Below are 18,011 nucleotides of genomic sequence, written 5' to 3' on the forward strand. Positions count from 1 at the left end.
TGTCAATTATCGACTGCCAAACCGTGACAAAAGATACTCCCCATGTGACGCGCCGCATTATCTTATATCCCGTACTGTTCAATGACACTCTTGGGTTCGGTATACTCTCCGACACCGACAAACGGCATGTTCAGCCCAAAGGCTTGGGGTCCACCCACGGGCATCCCTTTTTCCGTCTTCCAGAGAGGATGAGCAGGTAGCGCGATAACATTGACACGCAAGCCGTAGCGGAGATCCTGTGACCCAATGGCCTCTCCATCTTGGCCTAGAATCGAAATGAGATCCGGCACTGTACACAACACCTCTTGCTGGCCGCCTTTTGAACCCTCTGCATCTGTTAGAGCCGCATATAGGTACTCGTTCTGAAACGGAATGATGATATGCCGGTCTGGAAGCGCGGTGCTGTGTGTGTCGGAGTCTCTCTCTTCATCGGCAAGGGGGGCGATGAGGACACTGCCCATCGTGTAACCACCACCCACATACCGTCGTACATCGATGATCTTGCCCGTAAACAGCAACTTTCCAGCACATACCTTGAACTAAGAGCGGATCAGTCGAACTTGTTCGGGAAAGCTTTGGGGAGAGCAGGAGTAGGAGAAACTGGCCTGAGGATGGCCAGGGGTAGTTTCTCACGCCAAACAATGCGTTTGGCCTGCCGAACATCTTACTTACAATAGCATCGACGTAGTTAGACTTCTTTCTCCGTGCCATATGAACAGCGCGGCCCAGATACCAGGCTTGCGACATGGTATTGGGGACGCCGTGGGACTTGATAGCCGAGCCGGGAAGCGGCCTGGCGCAGACGGCACACCCAAGTCCTAGCTCAATGGCTGCCGTGCGTAGGAAACGCTCCAGACGAATTGGTGTATCGGAACTCTGTAGGTGAGACTTTCAGCATGGATGGATAGTTGCACTTAAAGAGGGAACCTACCATCACAACGGACACGTTGCCCCTTGCGTCGGAGAGAGCACAAGGGATTAGCGGGTGACCGTAAACGCTCAGCGTGGCTGTTCATGACGCCTTGTTAGCTGGTCATGGCTTTGATCCTGATGTTCAGATGTTACCTTGATACATAGTTGGGTATGCTCTTCCCATCGCGTCGCCATCAACAACCGGTATGTCGTAGTGTACTCCAGTTGGAAAAACACTTAAGCCATTACCCCCGCCACTGCTGTCTGTCAGTCAAAATCTTTATTCGATCTTGGTTTCGTCACTCACATCTCATCGATGAAAACGCCATGAACAGGTACATCCCCCAAGATCTTTCTCACGGCATCGATACCGTTGGGGATCTCAGAGCCGCCGGCAATTCTTTCGTTGATGACGCTTGGGGTGCCATACCAGGATCCGAAGCATACGGTGTCTGTGTCGGCAAGGGACGAGGGGGATATGATCCTCATCTTGCCTGCCTCGCTGTTTCGCAGGACATGCAGACTCTTGAGGTATTCGTGGTGGGTTGGTCCTCCACCACCAGTACCTAGCACACCACAACCCGTTGCAATGAGCTCCAGATCTACCTCTGAGACATACCAAGCATCTCCTCGGACATCAGGTCGGTAGGTCTCGAGGTCTACCCTCAACGAGGGCTTAGTAGTGGGTTCGAGAGCGTCTGGTACACTCTCTTTTGGCGCCTCGGTGCCCTGTTCCTCTTCTTCGATTGGGGCTGTCTCGTACGCGAAGCTTGGATCCTCAGGAACGCTCAGTTTGCCGACAGCTCTGACCTGAATTCTCATGGCGCCGTTATCGACGTATTGAAGCGGCATCTTATTCACCTCGACAACTCGGACGTCTTCAGCAGCTGCGCCCTTCTGGATGGCTAGGTCGATGGCCTTTTGGCACGTCGCTGCAACAACTACTTGTTCGTCTTTACCCTCGAGGATCTCGATGATGTCGACTTCGCCAGAAACCTTGCCAATAGCAGCGCCAACGGCATTGGCAGCGCCTTGGTGTATGGGCTGGATACACTTCTCGACCCCGTCAAGGTCGTCTGTGACAAGGAGGGCACCGCCTCCTACCAGAATGACGTGTACAGGAGCAGCGGAGACTTTCATCTGCTCAATAACACTCTCCAACATCTTCTTGATCCTCCGCCGCGCCTCGTTGATGGTTGAGCTTGGGATATCTTTGATGAGGCTCGCGTCTCCTAGCTCCGCTTTCCCATAAGCCACCACAACATCGGTTGCTGTTAGTACCGGGCCACCAAAGATTCTTGCCTGCTCAGTGAGGAAATGTCCGACTGACCCTGGGCCAACCGTGACACCTCCAAAGTCGGGGTTTGTATCCACCCTGCTGCCGCCTCCGAGCCCGATTGAGACGACCTCGGGCATTGAGAATGCTGTCCTCACGCCCCCGACTTCCACGAAGCCCGGAGCTTGGCGCGGGAAGCCAGACGGGAGCAAGGCGCACACGTCTGTAGTTGTGCCGCCAATGTCAACGACAAGCACTTGAGGTTCTGTCCCTTTCCCCTCCGGGGCCTTGATGGTATCCAGAGTCGTCTTCTTGACTTGATCTGATCCAGCAAGAAACGCCGCACCCGTCATGCTATTTGTCGGTCCGCTGGCGAAGGTTTTGATGGGAAACTCGGCTGCGGTATCAGCATCAATGAGGGTGCCATCGTTCTGAGACAAGTACAGTGGACAAGCAAGCTTCAATCGCACCATGGCGGTTTTGAAGCCCCGGGTGACCTTGTGTGCTGTTCTGAGAATTGCAGCATTGAGGATAGTGGCGTTCTCTCGCTCCAAAAGGCCAGGCGGACCTATATATTGGGAGCAAACCACATCAAGACCGGACTCTTCCTCTAGCATGATCCTCTTACAAGTCTCTTCATGCAGACCGGAGTGATCCAGAGGTGAAAAGATCCCAACAAGAGCAACTGATCGCACCCCCGACGCGACAATGTTTCTCGCCGCCTGTCGGATCTGCTCATGGTCGAGCGGCGCAATCTCACGGCCATCGATTTCCAACCCTCCATCCAGATAGTAGACTCCACCATCGAGGATACGATGAAGACCCGAGGGAAAGTCTGAAAAGGGGGGGATTTGTCTTGTGAAAGGCCCGCATAGACGTACGACTGCTACCTTGCTGAGGCGTCGCGTGTCAGCCTCAACAAGAGCGTTGATGAAGTGCGTTGTGCCTATAGTTACGCTCAGAACTCGCTTCTGGTCAATTTCCGAGCTTTGAATGACAGCACGGATGGCAGCTTCTATGCCAGTGGTGATGTCCGGTGAAGTTGAGGCCTTGTGGGAAGCCAGGACGCCACGGCCGGGTGTGTCTGCTGCGGTGATGTCGAGGATGGCAGCGTCAGTGTTTGTGCCGCCTACATCGACACCTATGCGGTATAGAGACATGATAGATGAACTTTCGTTTGTCGTTTCGAGTGAGGTTGATTGAAGAAAGGTTGTATGTGGTATGCCTCCGGCAGCGAAAGTATTGTCCTTCTCCTAACGGCAGATGGCAAAGCTCTTAACATAGGAAATTATCCCAAGACAGGATCATTCAAGCGAGGGTTCGATAGGAGGTCGGCCGACAACACTACCGAGAAGAATGATCAAGGACTTATGCTCAATTACTGATATCCGTGTAAGTGGAGGCACTAAGATAATTAGACGTTCCCCGTGTCCTGGGATCCCCGCCTGAGGGGTTCACAAGCTCCAAGTTGGCCGATCGATCGGCCAACTTCGGCTTTGACAAGGGTCATGCCCCGGGGATTGATAAGTATCCTTGTTAGCGCAACGTGGGATGACTGCAGAGTGCCGAGATAATACCACCATACATACGGAGGTGCGTCTCAATAGTCCTTGCAGTCGCTGCCAAGCCCCAGACCCACAATTACTGCCCATCTGAACCAATAAGAGCCTAGGGATTGATCTTGACCCACTTTACTTACTTTCCCCCCAGCACTACCCATAGCAACGATTTTACCCCATACACCGCTATTACGATACTACCACTAATCCTACGATAATATCAAAACCGCTAAATCGCTATTTATTATACTACTTTTTTTTCCTTAATATAGATCCTAAGATGCCGATAAAGAAGAAGCTAGATCTAGGCGTTAGGGTAATGATTCTTATCTTATAAAGTCGATTTATTAGGTAGACTGCTAAATAGGTCTCTTAAGCTCTAGAAATTCTAGTTTGAACTATTTACGACGTTCTTACCTGCGTAAAAAAAAACGGATTCGATTTAACTACTCCTACCTTCTCGATTAAGCCTACCTATTATAAAAATGCCCCTCAAAGTAGCTATCTAACTAAATAGACAAAAGAGGTTAACGATACCGTTATCTATAAAGTCTATTGCGACCAGTATAGGCGTAAAAAGAACTATATTAATATTATTAGGGACCTATTAAAGGACGAGGGTATTAACGTATTTATAATAACTATTTAGTAAATCCTTCGTCGCTATAGCTTTTATAAAACTAAACCAACCCGTAAGCCAGGCTTAATAAAAAGGATATAGTAAAAGCGACTTAAATAGTGCCTCGATTATTAATACTAGACCTTCGATGATTAAAAGCGGGTTATATAGTTAGACAAAACTACGGTTACCTTTAATTACCGCCGTAGTAGCTATAAGCTTTAACGTCGCCTAGACGAGGCCTATTTTAAGTAGTATATACGAGAGAGGTAAAAGGGTTATTTTGAATTCATATTTTAGGGGTCTTTTTTATACGATTCGAAAGGGCCGTACTACTATTAAATTCCCGAGACTGCTATTAAGAGGAAGGCTGCCGACGTAATAATTACCGAGCTTAATATAGAGCTCGAGCCTATTCGACGTTAATAGTAGGAGCTTAAGAATAGTATAGAGCAAATAGGCTTATAGAACCAACCGGGCCGTAAGCCTTAATTTAATTAGAATGCGAAGTTAGGTAAATTAATATAGAACGGTAAGGGCGGAATTAACTAGTATAGATACTATAAAAAGATCCTATTACCTAAATTATTCCCTTATATTAAAGGATTACCTAGTAATCTAATCGTATAAGAGGACAAGGTACCCGTTTACAATTATTATTTTACTTACTATACGTATAGCCTTTTCGAGATTATAAAGCTTCTCTAGCCGGGTAATTTACCCGACCTTAATCCTATTAAACTTTGCTGGCCGTAGATAAAGAGATAGACTATTAGGAAGGGGGCGCCTTCGTCATAGGCCGAAGTAGTACGTTGCTAATAAGAGTACTAGAAAGTATTACTGTAAGAGGAGATCTAGAAATAAATAGAAAGGGTACTTTATTATATCTAATAGATAATTACCCTAGAGGGCGATAATGAATACAAAGAGGGTCGTCGGGCTAGATTATACTATTAAACGACCATTAATTGACCTTAATTGACGACTTTTTACCGCTAAATTAACGATAATTATAGTGGGTGGAAGTGGCCGAATTCTGCCGCTTGTACATACCCTAGCCAGCCCCTTGTCGACTCCCCTGTCTATGGCAGGGGTTGGTCTTGGCAGCAACTGCAAGGACTATTGAGACGCACCTCCGTAGTAGACCGACTTTTATATCTTCAACGGAGTTCGTCTTCACATCATGCGTGTCTCGTGTTGCACTCATGCCCAAAGCGACAGAGCTCGAACGGACAAAGCTCTGTTCGTCCACAACACTCTGCAATACGTTTCATTCGCTTCATCCCGAAAGATCAACATCGAAGTCTCCAATGGGTTTTCAAGCTGCCCTGAAGCGGGTGGAACTCCCCTATGTTTCCCGGTGGATTGTACGTAAACCCGGACCACCTCCGTTGTCATGTCCCCAGCTTTTGGCGCAGGGTCGGTAGTCAAGGCAGTGCTGACGCAGTATCTGACAGAACGACGATATTCGGCCTATTGAATCTCAAAGACGCACTTGGGGCTTTTTGACGTTTCACAACTTTTGTGCGTGCAGGGTGATGTTCACAAAGTCTTTGTCATGCTGACCACGTCCAAGGGCTCTTGGTCAACTGCAATATCACCACCTACTTGACCGGCAGTGCCCTCATCCCTCTCGGTTTGACTTGGTGGCAGGCCCTTATATGTGAGTCTGGCTTCTCGTTTGATGTTTTGAAGCTCTCTCTAATTTGTTACAAGGTATTATCATCGGCAATCTCATTGCCACTGTCGCCGTGATCGTTAACTCACTTCCGGGTAGCTACTATCACAGTACGTTTACAATGCCCAAACTGCTACAAGCTTACTACATTACTTACTTTCACAGTTGGCTTTCCTGTGTTCAGTCGAGCTGTATGGGGAATGTGGGGTTCACAATTTGTCATTTGGAACCGTATTTTTCTATCTCTCGGTAAGCTTTCCCAGTTACCCAATCCATAGCATCACGGCCATGGTGGACTAATCGGTACGATAGTTTGGTTAGTCGAAGACTTCAGGAAAACTCAGACAACGCATGAGGTTGTATTGACAAAGCATAAATAGGTATGGCTTCACAGCCTGGGTTGGAGGCGAGTGCATCTACGTGATCCTCCTTTCCTGGGACCCAAGGCTCGAATCCCATATTCCCAATGGTATGCCAGTAGACACGGGCATGACGACTGCACAATTCGTCTCGTATGTCATCTTCAGCGTCATTTCTCTCCCAGTCATCTGGATTCGCCCGCATCGTCTCGAAAACTTCTTCCGCTTCGCCTGCTCCATCACCCTTGTCTTCTTCGTCGTGCTTCTCATCTGGGCCCTCGCAACCATGGGACCATCCGGATTTGGCAATACCATCACCTCGGGATCAGCCCTTTCCAACACGGGTGGGCCGGACAGCGTGGCTTGGTTGATGATCTACGGCATCGTATCAACAATCGGTTCCATCGCGGCCGGTATCTTGAACCAGAATGACTATTCCCGCTTTGCTACGCAGCCCAAGCACGCAATCGTGGGCCAGGCTATCTCGTTTCCTTTCTATAGCATATTAAGCTCGTTGATAGGCATCCTTGTCACTGCAGCGACTCAGGAGCGCTTCGGGGGCGAAGCCATCTGGAACCCGCCTACCTTATTTGCTCAGCTCCTGGCCCAGGACGAAACCGCTGGGACGCGGGCGGCTTGCTTCTTCGCGGGGATTTGTCTTACAATATCGCAGATCGGAGTCAACGTCCCTGGAAACGCACTTGCCGGCGGCTTTGACCTGGCAGCGACGTTTCCCAAATACTTGAACATCCGCCGCGGCGCCTACATCACCGCAATTTTCAGCATTATCGTCAACCCTTGGCGTCTTGTCAACACTGCAACAATCTTCCTTACGGTCCTTTCAAGTTACAGTGTTTTCTTGGCTCCGATGACGGGGTTGATGATATCCAGCTATTTGGTTGTTAATAAGAGCAAGGTGAACGTGAGCGACCTGTACCGCGGCGACTCTGGGAGCATCTACTGGTTCTCCTGCGGTTGTAATTGGCGAGCTCCGGTGGCAGTGAGTTACTTTCATTCTCTTCAAAGTAGAACATGTGCTGATCTTTTTGCAGTGGCTTGTGGGTGTTGTCCCCTGCATGCCTGGCTTCATCGCTGCTGTTGACACTTCAGTGACAGTGAGCGAAGGCGCCACAGAGCTATACTCCATGTCATACATTTATGGGCTCCTTTCTAGCGGTCTCGTGTACGCCTTGCTACATCGGTATTTCCCGGCGAAAAGCTTAGATGCCTTTGTCAGAGACTCGCCGTCGGCCCATGAACTCCAACAAATGCATCAGAGCAAATGGGATGTGACGCTGGCCGAGACTCCCGAGATTCTCGAAGTGCTTTCTGGACATGGAGTGGAGTCCGGAAACTCTGTCGTCCCTTTCAAAGTAGAGGTGTAGATACTGTAGTCCACACCCTTTACCCTTAGTTACTACTTATCGACAATGTCACTGCCACCACCTTTGCCTCTACGTCGCTATCACTGCTCTTCTTAGGCTACCTAGTTCTTCAAGGTCATTCCCACAGTTGTGTAATTAGATTATCCTGTCGAGGCAGTAGAAAGAATAGTAGTGATAACGATACGCGTGACAATCATGTCAAGAATGAGAATAGTTGTGCAAGAATGAGCCAATTATTTAAGAGTCCGGCTATTTTGACTGTATGCCACTATCAGTAGCCGGCAGACGCTTATACAACTAGCTACTTGTACGGTTATATTACGTTACGCCCATAAAAATCGTCAATTACTTCGGGCTAATCATGACTATTAATCGTCAATTATGACCGTAAACCCCGTCAATAATATAATTATAGCGATGTAATTAAATAAGTAGTTGCCGGCCGCGGGTAGTGGCATGTAGTCAAAACAGCCGAACGGTATAGTCAAAATAGACGGGCTCTTTAGTTAATGTACCAGGAGTAAATATATGTTGACCACAGATTATTTTGTCGCTCACTTGCCAGTCCCCCCGCCCTAGCGTTGCACTGACAGGTCCCACCTGTCAGCCACTAACATTGATGACCAGAGAACGCACAGGCGTTATCGATGTCGGCCAACTGCATAGGCCAACTTGCCTCGTGCAACACCAGTCCATCGGCCAACCTGATCACGAACCCTCGACAGCATTATCATCGACGCCATGCCTAACTATACTAGGAAGTCGTCCCAAAGACGCAAGTTCAAAGTTCCGAGCGAGTTCGGCCAGGCTAGACAATCGAGAAGCCGAAAGAACCGTCCTTGTGACGCGTGTCGCAAGAGAAAGACGGCGTGCGTTATCACCTCTACACCACCCTGTAAGTGGTATGGTCCCCGAGTCTACGTACCGATGAGATACATGACTGACATGGCCCAGGCCTTTTCTGCAAGGGCAGAGGCATAGAATGCAAGTCATCGGCCTCGCAAAGTGTTGCTTCTGCGTCGCCTGCATCTGCATCCGCACCCGCCCCTCGGGATGTCGCGCAAGATGGGCCCTCCAGTCACTCGGAATCTCCACGGATAACGTTAGATAATTCGGTTCCTTCGCCTCGCAATTACACGCTTGATATATTCCCGGTACCTCACGTGCGAACACTAGAAGACAATGAAAACAGGACAGCACATAGCATGGGCCCGGCAGCCGAGCAAGACACCCACTTTCTTGCCTCTTTCCGCTCGGACGTCCTGAGCGGTCCCAATCAAATCGATGCAGAGTTTATCCAGGTCTATGAAGGAAGCGGGTACCCCTGGGATCCTCCGGTTCACTTCTGTCTCCTGCAGGACGAGTTTACAACCCAGGACAATAAGGCCAGGGAAGAAGCATCTCGTGCGATTGAGAGATTGGTCGAGCCTCACGGCCCCACTCTCGTACGCCTGTATTTCAGACACATCCATCCGGTACTGCCTGTTCTATCAAAGTGCAGGTTCTTGAGACAGTACTTCGACGATAAGAACAAGCTTCCTGCCTCCCTCCGCGGGGCCGTCTACGCACTTGCCTCGGTCTTTGGGGAGATTGGGCCGTCTCTGCAAGGCCCCTTTCCTTTCCAACAACATGAGCTTGCTGACCTTGCCACCGACTCCTTACAACGAGAACTCGACTCGCCAAACTTGGCCAAGCTTCAAGCTTCTCTCCTGCTCCTCCACATGACGCCCAACAGAACAGACAGCATTGCGCATCCCAGGACCTGGACATCCACAGCGCAGGCCGTAGCCACTGCCCAGATGATTGGACTGCACCAGAATGCTGGGAAGTGGAATCTCCCTGCGTGGGAGAAGAGATTGCGGAGGAAGCTGTGGTGGGCTACGTATGTAGCTGACGTGTGGTCGGCAGTGTGCCACGGAAACCCGCCACACATTTATCCAGCTTCTTTTAACACATCACACGTTTCAATGGAGGATTTACGCGCTGAAGAGAGCGTTCCGGAGGACTTGCGTGTACTTGTCCACCCGGACAATGTGGAATTTGATATTGCTACGGGAGCCCGATTTCTGGAGTTGGTGACGGTGAGCCAGACCTTGCGAGGGGTTATCGACCGCAGTTTGTAAGAACTTCCTGTTTCGAAACTTTTCTTTGGCTCCGATAGTAGACAACTGATACCTGTCCCAGTCAGGTGCCCAGGCTTACGCCTCCAGAGTCGCAGAAGATAGAGGTGACGAACCGAGGGCATCTAGTCTCACTCCAGGGCGAACTGCACAACTGGTTAACACTGCTGCCGCAATGTCTTACGATGCCTCAACTTGTGAGAGACTCGGGGATATCCAATAATGGTCCGTTTACCAGAGTGTTTTGTAAGGAGTTTATATCTGACAGGAACAGGAACAGCGCCCCTTCATCTAGCGTACTACGCCCACTTGGCGCTTCTCTACCGAGCACTCATGAACCCAGCTACCAAGGGTGCCAAGGCAATGCCATCATCCAGCCTGCGCCTATGGTTTGGCGCTGCGCTCTCCGACTTTGCTAGCTTCAGAGATTTCATGGGCGAACTAGCCCCAGAGGACCTACAAGGCTTTTGGGGCTGCCGTATGTCTCCGTTCCGCTTTTTCCATGCCCCCTAGAACGAGAGAACGTTTACTGACATCTAGGCCATTCCTAGACGCCCGATCTCAACTCATACTCTGTGGCAACTTCATCATCTACCTGTTTGTGCTGGCAACTGAGCCTGGAGATGTCACGTCGGCCTTCAACCTGCTCGAGGGCCTTCATGACACCCTGCAGCGGCTCAATCGACAGGACAACTTAATTTCGGAGTTACTTCTCCTTCCAGTCACCCTTCGGATAGACTCGTTCTTCACTCAAGCCGCCGATCGACTGCGTGGTGGGCCAGCTGCCATCGGCACAGCCGCGGCAACTTCAACTCTCGAAGCGACACCAAACACAATTTAGGAGCTCTTTATGATCTGCCCATAACATTGCGAGCTATGCTGTTATCGTACACTCTAATCAATGCAAATCCATGGCCGTTCATGTGCAGCCCGGTATAGGTACTGATCGACGCAAAACCTAGTTCCTCTCCTCCATGCCATCTCTCAAAATCTCAATCTGCTTCTTAATCTCAACCCACAACGTCAGCTTCTTCAAGTCGCCATCATCCTCGGCACCATCGACAACCCCAAGCCAGTCGTCCTCAAGCTGCTCCGTCAAAGCCTCAACGCTGTCCCGCTCCTTGCTACCGCTGTGGTCCGAGCGTCGCGCAATGGCAAGTAGGGCCGCCACGAAGGCCTCTTGGATGTATGCGAAACTAAACTTGTCTGTAATCTTAGCAATGGCCTCACAAAGCTGGTCGGGGAAGTCGATCTCCTTGTTGCTCTTGAGCTTGTTCTGCCAGAAGTGGCAGTAGTCGATGCGCTGCTCGAGATTGGGGTCGGGGAAGAAGTACTTCCTGTCGAAGCGGGAAGGGCGTTTCTGTTAGGTGTTAGTATGCCGGGCCTTCTACTTGGATGAGCGACGACTTACAGAGATGCCTGGGTCGAGGCGGTCTAGGTGGTTGGTGCTGCCGATGATGAAAATTCCATCATTCGCCTTGAGGCCGTCCATCTCATTCAAGAAATAGCTCCTCACGTCATCGGAGACGATAGTATCGAGATCCTCCAGCACAAGGTAGCAAGGCGCATATTCTCTAGCCTTGCTGAAGATCTGCTGGATGGAGTACTCGGGTCCCATGAAGGAAGCCAGCGTGCGCACGTAGAGAGTAGGGATGTCCCTCTGAAAGAGCATATTCATCGTGGCCTTGATGGAGATGGTCTTGCCGTTGCCCGGTGGTCCATAGTAGATAAGACCGCGCTTCCAAGGCACCTTGAGGTTTTGATATGTCTCCTTTGAGTTGTAGAAGGACAAGTGGTCTTCGATGAGCGCCTTCTTCATATCCGCGTCAAGGATGACGTTCTCCCACGAAGCATCGCGGAAGCTCTTGAACAGCTCGTGGCTCTTTTGCCAGTACCCCTGATCAAACACCCACACCTCTTCGTGCAGATCGCTGCTCCACTTTCCCGCGGACAGGACGAGCTGGTCGACCTGGTAGGTCTGCGGCGCAAGGATATAGTAATTCTTGATCGGGTACGGCATGACGCCGTCGCGCCCGTCGACGAGGTAGACGATGAATTCGTGACCCTGCCATTTGTACAGGTACTTGCCGAAGTTTGTAATCGTCGCCAAACCGCCGAGGTTGCCGTCCATGCGCCGGGAGGGGGGCAGGTACAGCAGCCACTCGAGGGACGAGGGCAGGTTGTTGCCGTCCCTGTCGTCGATGACCTCGAAGGTGGCGTGGCCGCCTTGGGCGTAGGCGAGGAGGTTGCAGCCATTGCCGTAGCCAAGGGATTCGGGGACAACGACGAGCTCGAGGTGGGGGTATTGTTCCTTGAGCGCCTTTGAGATGAGGGCGTCGGTGTTGACGCGTTTCGCGCTCGAGTGCTTGAAAAACTCCTTTGTGACGGCGTCGCTGGGGCCAGGTTCTGAGGACCGGGTGGTGGCACTGGCGCGGGTGCTGCTGCCGGCCTGGGGCTGGGGGTGGGGCCGACGGGGGATCGGGTTTGGGTTGTAGGAGGGGTGCTGGAAGGCGTCCTGGCTCCAAATGTCGTGGGGAGGCATGGGAAAAGGAGGCATCTTGTCTGTCTAGCCGTCCGGCGTCTGATCAGATGTGGTTTGCGTATGTTATGGGATTTGACTACGAGTGGGAGTTACTTGGAAGCTTTTGGAGATGGAGAGTTGGGGTGAGACGGAGGAGTTGGAGAGCTGAAGGGAGCTAAGATAAGCTCAAGCTGCTCAGCTGCGGGGGAGGGGGGGAACTTGGTGTTCGCCTCAGGTTGTAGCTGATGACTATCCGTACAGAGGAAGGCAGACAGAGGTAGTTAACTCGTTGTCTGAGGTTGTCATAACCGGCGGAAGGAAAAGGCCGGGTGTCTTGCAAGGTGCCGTTTGGGGAAGTTGTCTGGCTGAACCGCCGCCCCTGTGACGAGATGACGCTGTGCTATTCGTCCATTCGTTCATCCATCGGGGCGAACAGCTAGGGGGAGCTGCTGCGCCACTATTCGTATTCATCGACAAGGGTGCCCGGGCGTCGCGGGGTGTCGCAAGCATCTTGGCGCGTGGGACCGGCCGATGGGGAGCTTTATCGGTGTGCTCTATCTACTCACCTCGCCGTCAGAATTACCATCTATCACTGCTTAACTCCAGTTCAATATTGGCCTTGTTCGTCTTTGTACGTGAAATACCCGGCCACTGGTAGACGAAGTGGGGAAAAGCAACATATGCCATAACTAGAACTACCAGTGCAATCATGTAATCCGCGAGACATCAAAGTGTCACGGAACTTTATACACCAGAAGGGACGCAGGCCTATCCGAGTACCAATTAGCTGTGCCATATTAGCGTCGTGGATGCCTAGCAATATTAACACAGGGCGATTTCAGCTATTCGTTTCTACCTAAGTAGTTGTAAAATCATTAATCCCTTTCTCCTCTTTTGCTTCCCATCAAGGAGCTTTGCACCGAAACGAGGGACAGTATCATAATCACCATTCTAGATTCTAAGGGTAGCACTGGCAAAATTATTTCCTCTACTAAGTACATCGTAATGCCAAAAGCATCAAGCCTGCATGTTTCCCATCAATGTCCGTGCAGCCTAGTATAAATGCTATTGCTCCCACAAAGGCAATTGCGCTAGGGACGCAGTATGAAGTAAGCACTAAAGGAATACTCGAGGAGACAACGAATTCCCAAGGACGAATGGTTGAGCGTACAGCAGACGCTCGTCAGATACATCGGCATTTTCGTCCTATCATTCTCGTGCTTCGAGGCGCATCCTGTGTCAGCGTGTCATCACGGACACCGTCTCTATGCAACTGCAAGCCAAGCGTACGGCATATGCTGTGTACATCAACCTTCATTTCTAAGTTGCTGAACTTTGGCCAAAGGTATTTCCAGCAAAATGCTGCAATTCCCCAGAAAGACTTCTACACTGCATTGTTATGGGCGAGGTAATACCTACCTAGGTACGCTGTCAAGAAGGAATTGTCTTACGGCCTTCCCCCAAGCCCTGTTGGCAAGCGCATGTGTGGCACACTCGATTGGAGACGTCGTTTAACATGGCCTGCAGGTTACTGCGAGAATGTCCGTGATACTTGATGAGCACAAATGTACACCTGGGGTTTCATCAGTCATGGAGGGATGTCGCGTAAGAAATACCATATGACCCCTCCCGCTCCCATACCTCGGTTTGCAAACTTGGTCTAGGAGTCTCAGCAAGAACCACAAGACGAGAGCAAACGATGATAGACACGATTATGGAGCTATTAGACGACCCTCCCAAGGTTAACATCAGGAAAGAGATTTACGAGACGCTCCCTAACACGGCAGAGCTGTTGGGTGATTGGGATGCCATCAACGCCGGCGATATCTCGAGTGGCGTCAACTTCCCTCTCGCCTAATTTTTCTTGGCATCTGCTGTTAGTGAATGAGTGAGCCTACCACCAAATTACTAACAGCCGAAAACTCTTCACCTCCCCTTGCCGGAGCCCGCATCCGCGATGGCCTCACAGCCGCCGTCGGGCACCGGACTGATGTCGGCCGACCAAGCCGACCCCGAACCAGGCTCCGGGACACCTCCGGAGCCGAACCCCACCTCAAGAGCTAAGCGACGCCGCGACGCCGAGGCACAGCCGACCCGGCCCAGCCTAACGGGAAGCCAGCTTGATGCCACCACCGACGCCCCTACCTCGGCCGAGGGGCCCGCAGCCTCTACCGCATCTGCTCCGAGCGGATCTGCCACAGGGTCCGTCTTGACAGCCCTTGCAGAAGAAGCTAGACAGTACGAGGCACGGAAAGACGTCTTTCTGACCATTGCACGGTCCGTCGACAGCGTTGTCGCCAGCTTTGACGGTTCTAGAAAGCAGATCGCGAAAGAAGCCACTGCCTATGTCATTCAAACCCTCAAGAGACTGATCAATCACGAGACAAGCCCAATAGCGGCCCGGAGTTGGGCGGCTGTCGTCGCACCGATGGCGGGCAACACCACTGCGGCGACCCGGAGCGGCCAGAGCTGCCAGAGCTCTGCCCGCCCGAAGGCCACACTCCCCGCCGAGGATCAGCCGCAGGCGCAGCCGAAGGAGGACCTCCGCATCTTTGCCCGCGTCCCGGAAGAAAGCTTAGCGGCCGCTCGGAAGATCGCACCGTTCGCCGTACGACAGATCGTCTGTAAGGCCGTTGGCCTGGGGCTAGCGGACCTTCCCCACGTCTACCATATCAGCACAGGTTACTCTCTGAAGCCGCGAAACAAGCAAATACAGGAAAGACTACTTGCAAGTAAGGCAAAGCTGGCGGAATGCCTCGGCGCCCACCAGGTCGAGACGCCTATCAAGTGGTACACTTACGTTGTGCCGCGATGCCCAACAAAACTACACAGCATTGGCGGGGACGTCCTGGACCCAGCCACACTCGTTGAAGATGAGGTCTTCGCACAGACAGGACAGAAGCCTGTCCTTGCTCGACCGTCCCGCCTTGGGCCCAACCCAGTCACGAACGAAATATCTTGGCTCATATCATTCACATCAGAGGTCACGCCCTTCAGGCTCTTCAACCAAAGCGGCAGATCTCTGCCCGTCAAGAAACGAAGGACGCTCATCCGACACGACCCCGGCTGCCAGGGCTACCACTCCAACCGGTTCTGCGGACGACGACCGATCTGCAGCAACTGCGGAAGACCTTCCGATTCACACGAAACGGGACCCTGCATGGCCAGGCCCCAATGTGCCAACTGCTGCGGCCCCTTCCAAGCCAGCCACACAGACTGCCCAGCGAGGCCCTCGGCCGTAAACGGCGTCGTCTCCCTTCCCGGTCGAAAGGAGCGGGCTCGGATCCGGAAGGCCGGCCAGAAAGCATCGGACACTCTGTACAAGGCTACTCGATCCGACAGTAGCCAGGAGGCGGCAGGCGTCCCTACCTCCACCAGCCAGAACCAGCAACCCGGCGCCAAGCGCGCGCGCACGAGAACGCCCTCCGCAAGCTCGATCGTTTGCCTCGGTGACGGAAGCACTGACAGCAGCAGCATGGATGAAGACGAGGCGGACGAAGGCGAAGGCGAAGACTCCCCCGACAACACCTCCATCGACCGTCCCGTGCTACCCATGCCAAGCAGGAGCCAACGGGCAGCACAGAAGCCAAACTACAACGTCGCGAATGCCTACACCCACCTCGAACTCGACTCGGAGACGTAAGCCGAGAGCGGCGACCCCACGGATGCTACGCGTTGCGCAGGGCAACGTCGGAAAGATCTCCCCGGCGCACACGGCTTTCCTGCAGCTCTGCTGGGAGGCTCAGATAGATGTGGTCCTCGTCCAGGAACCCTGGACGGGCTGGAAGGACGGAAACGTGCAACTGAACACGCACCCGGGTTTCGACTCTTTCGTCCCGGTCGACTTCTGGGACAGCGAAGGAACCAGACCAAGAGTATTGACCTACACACGCAAAGGGATAGGGATGACGGTGGAGCAGCAGAGGCCTGTCCACACGAGAGACGTACTGTGGCTGGTGGTCGACAAAACGACGACTATCGTCAACGTGTACAGACAACCCCGCGACCCCCACAGCCGCACAACAGGGATACTGCTAGAACTCAAACCCCCGGAGCGAGCTTTGATCGCGGGTGACTTCAACGCGCATCACTACTCTTGGGAGCCCGGGACGAGGAACGGGAACCGGGGAGATGACATCGCAGGCTGGGCAGACGGCCACAATCTCTCTCTTATCAGCGAAGTTGGGGTGGCAACCCAGGATTGCGGACATGTCCTGGACCTGGCTTTCTCTAATATCCCTTTTGCGCACGCGCAGGTCAGCCCACAGCTACACCCGGGAGCTGACCACGAGGCCATCGTGGCCGTCATACCACTACTCAAACGCCCAGTGTCACAGGGAGAGGGCCACCCGCAGCCACGGCCACTGTCAGTGCCCGACTCGGCGCTGCCTCGGCTGAGAGACCTGATCGAAGGGGGGCTAGCTGCGATGCCCAATCTGGGGGATCAACCTACTCCGGAAGACCTGGACGGGCAGGCAAGTCACATCGTCGAGCTCTTCTCCCGAGCCATTGAGGCGGTCGGCAAGAAGAGAGGAAAACATGGTAAAGGCGCGGCTTGGTGGACGGAGGAATGCGCAGAGGCCCACAGAGCATACCGTGCTGCCCGCAACCAACAAGCCTGGGAGACGGAGCAAGATGCGCACCTTTATCTAATGGAGAAACGAAAGGCGTTCCTGAGCACGGTGAGGAAGGCTAAGCGAGCATACTGGGCCGGAAAGATCGATGGAGTCGCTTCAGACCGGGACCTGTACCAGATCATGGGTTGGCGGAAGGCGAGCCTACTGACCAGAGCACCCCCATTGGTTGTGGACAACCAGACGATCGAGGATACTAACGAAAAGGCTCAAGCGCTTCGGGGAGCCCTTCTCGACAGGTTTAGTGCGGAAGATGACGCACCGGGTGACCCGTTTGACGTACCCGTCGTCCCGAGGCGAGCGATTACTTGGCAGGACAATGTTAGCGGAGAAGAAGTGAAGACGGCCACCTTAACAAAGACAACGACCCTGGTGTGGACGGCATCACAACACGCCTCCTCCAGGCATGCTGGGATGTCATCTCGGAACCGGTCAGGCAGCTATTCCAGTCCTGTATGCGGGCCGGCCACTTTCCTCTGCCCTTCCGCAGAGCTGAGGTGGTCATGATCCAGAAGGCCGGCAGGGATGCCTCCAAGCCCGGGTCCTGGCGGCCGATCGCGCTCCTCTCGTGCCTGGCAAGGGACTAGAGCGACTGATAGCCAGAAGGATGGCGTCCCTGGCGATTGTCGAGCGCATCATCAGTCCGCAACAGATCGGGGCTCTACAAGGCAGGTCAGCCGTCGATCTGACGACCTGCCTCACCCACGACATCGAGATGGCCCTCCTAAAAGGACTCACGGCGACACTTCTGACTATGGACGTAAAAGGGGCGTTCGACTCCGTCCTTCGGAACCGGCTCGTCATTAGACTGCGTCAGCAGGGATGGCCACATGGCCTGACCAGACTGATCTTTAGCTTCTGCTGCAACCGCACCGCTAGAGTCCGACTGGAAGAAAGCACAACGGAGTACTTCCCGCTGTCATGCGGGCTGCTCAGGGGTCACCACTA

General features: G+C 52.7%; 3 protein-coding genes across 3 annotated transcripts; 1 reads left to right on the forward strand and 2 right to left on the reverse strand.

Moving 5' to 3' along the window:
• Nucleotide 1: 1 nt before the first annotated feature.
• Nucleotides 2–3,577, reverse strand: BDP55DRAFT_771552 (uncharacterized protein). The gene is made up of 5 exons (XM_060581110.1): nt 1,220–3,577; nt 1,066–1,169; nt 932–1,008; nt 673–876; nt 2–539 (listed from the first exon to the last, which is right to left on the reverse strand). Exons 1-5 carry the CDS (start codon nt 3,346–3,348, stop codon nt 63–65), a joined length of 2,991 nt encoding a protein of 996 aa, XP_060425775.1. The 5' UTR covers nt 3,349–3,577; the 3' UTR covers nt 2–62.
• Nucleotides 3,578–5,676: 2,099 nt separating this feature from the next.
• On the forward strand, nt 5,677–10,749 carry BDP55DRAFT_559830 (permease for cytosine/purines, uracil, thiamine, allantoin-domain-containing protein; the record flags this gene model as incomplete). Its single annotated transcript, XM_060569937.1, has 12 exons — nt 5,677–5,733; nt 5,824–5,890; nt 5,943–6,029; nt 6,083–6,154; nt 6,210–6,306; nt 6,425–7,403; nt 7,456–7,743; nt 8,354–8,695; nt 8,778–9,903; nt 9,999–10,133; nt 10,189–10,386; nt 10,532–10,749. 12 exons carry the CDS (start codon nt 5,677–5,679, stop codon nt 10,747–10,749), a joined length of 3,666 nt encoding a protein of 1,221 aa, XP_060425776.1.
• A 117-nt stretch (nt 10,750–10,866) lies between these two features.
• BDP55DRAFT_635630 (ATPase) lies at nt 10,867–12,465 on the reverse strand (the record flags this gene model as incomplete). Its single annotated transcript, XM_060572796.1, has 2 exons — nt 10,867–11,268; nt 11,320–12,465. The coding sequence occupies 2 exons, from the start codon at nt 12,463–12,465 to the stop codon at nt 10,867–10,869; spliced, it is 1,548 nt and encodes a 515-aa protein (XP_060425777.1).
• Nucleotides 12,466–18,011: the final 5,546 nt, after the last annotated feature.

Source organism: Colletotrichum godetiae (genome assembly GCF_030913485.1).
Source record: "Colletotrichum godetiae strain CBS 193.32 chromosome Unknown BDP55scaffold_44, whole genome shotgun sequence".
NCBI lineage: Eukaryota > Fungi > Ascomycota > Sordariomycetes > Glomerellales > Glomerellaceae > Colletotrichum > Colletotrichum godetiae.

Bases quoted from the DNA above. Each gene is read 5' to 3' on its own strand.
- BDP55DRAFT_771552 (XM_060581110.1), bottom strand. From the start codon at position 3,348: ATGTCTCTATACCGCATAGGTGTCGATGTAGGCGGCACAAACACTGAC. The intron at 1,170-1,219 runs GTGAGTGACGAA...GACAGACAGCAG, and splicing joins GGCGTTTTCATCGATGAGAT to TGGCGGGGGTAATGGCTTAA. The intron at 1,009-1,065 runs GTAACATCTGAA...CGTCATGAACAG, and splicing joins ATACCCAACTATGTATCAAG to CCACGCTGAGCGTTTACGGT.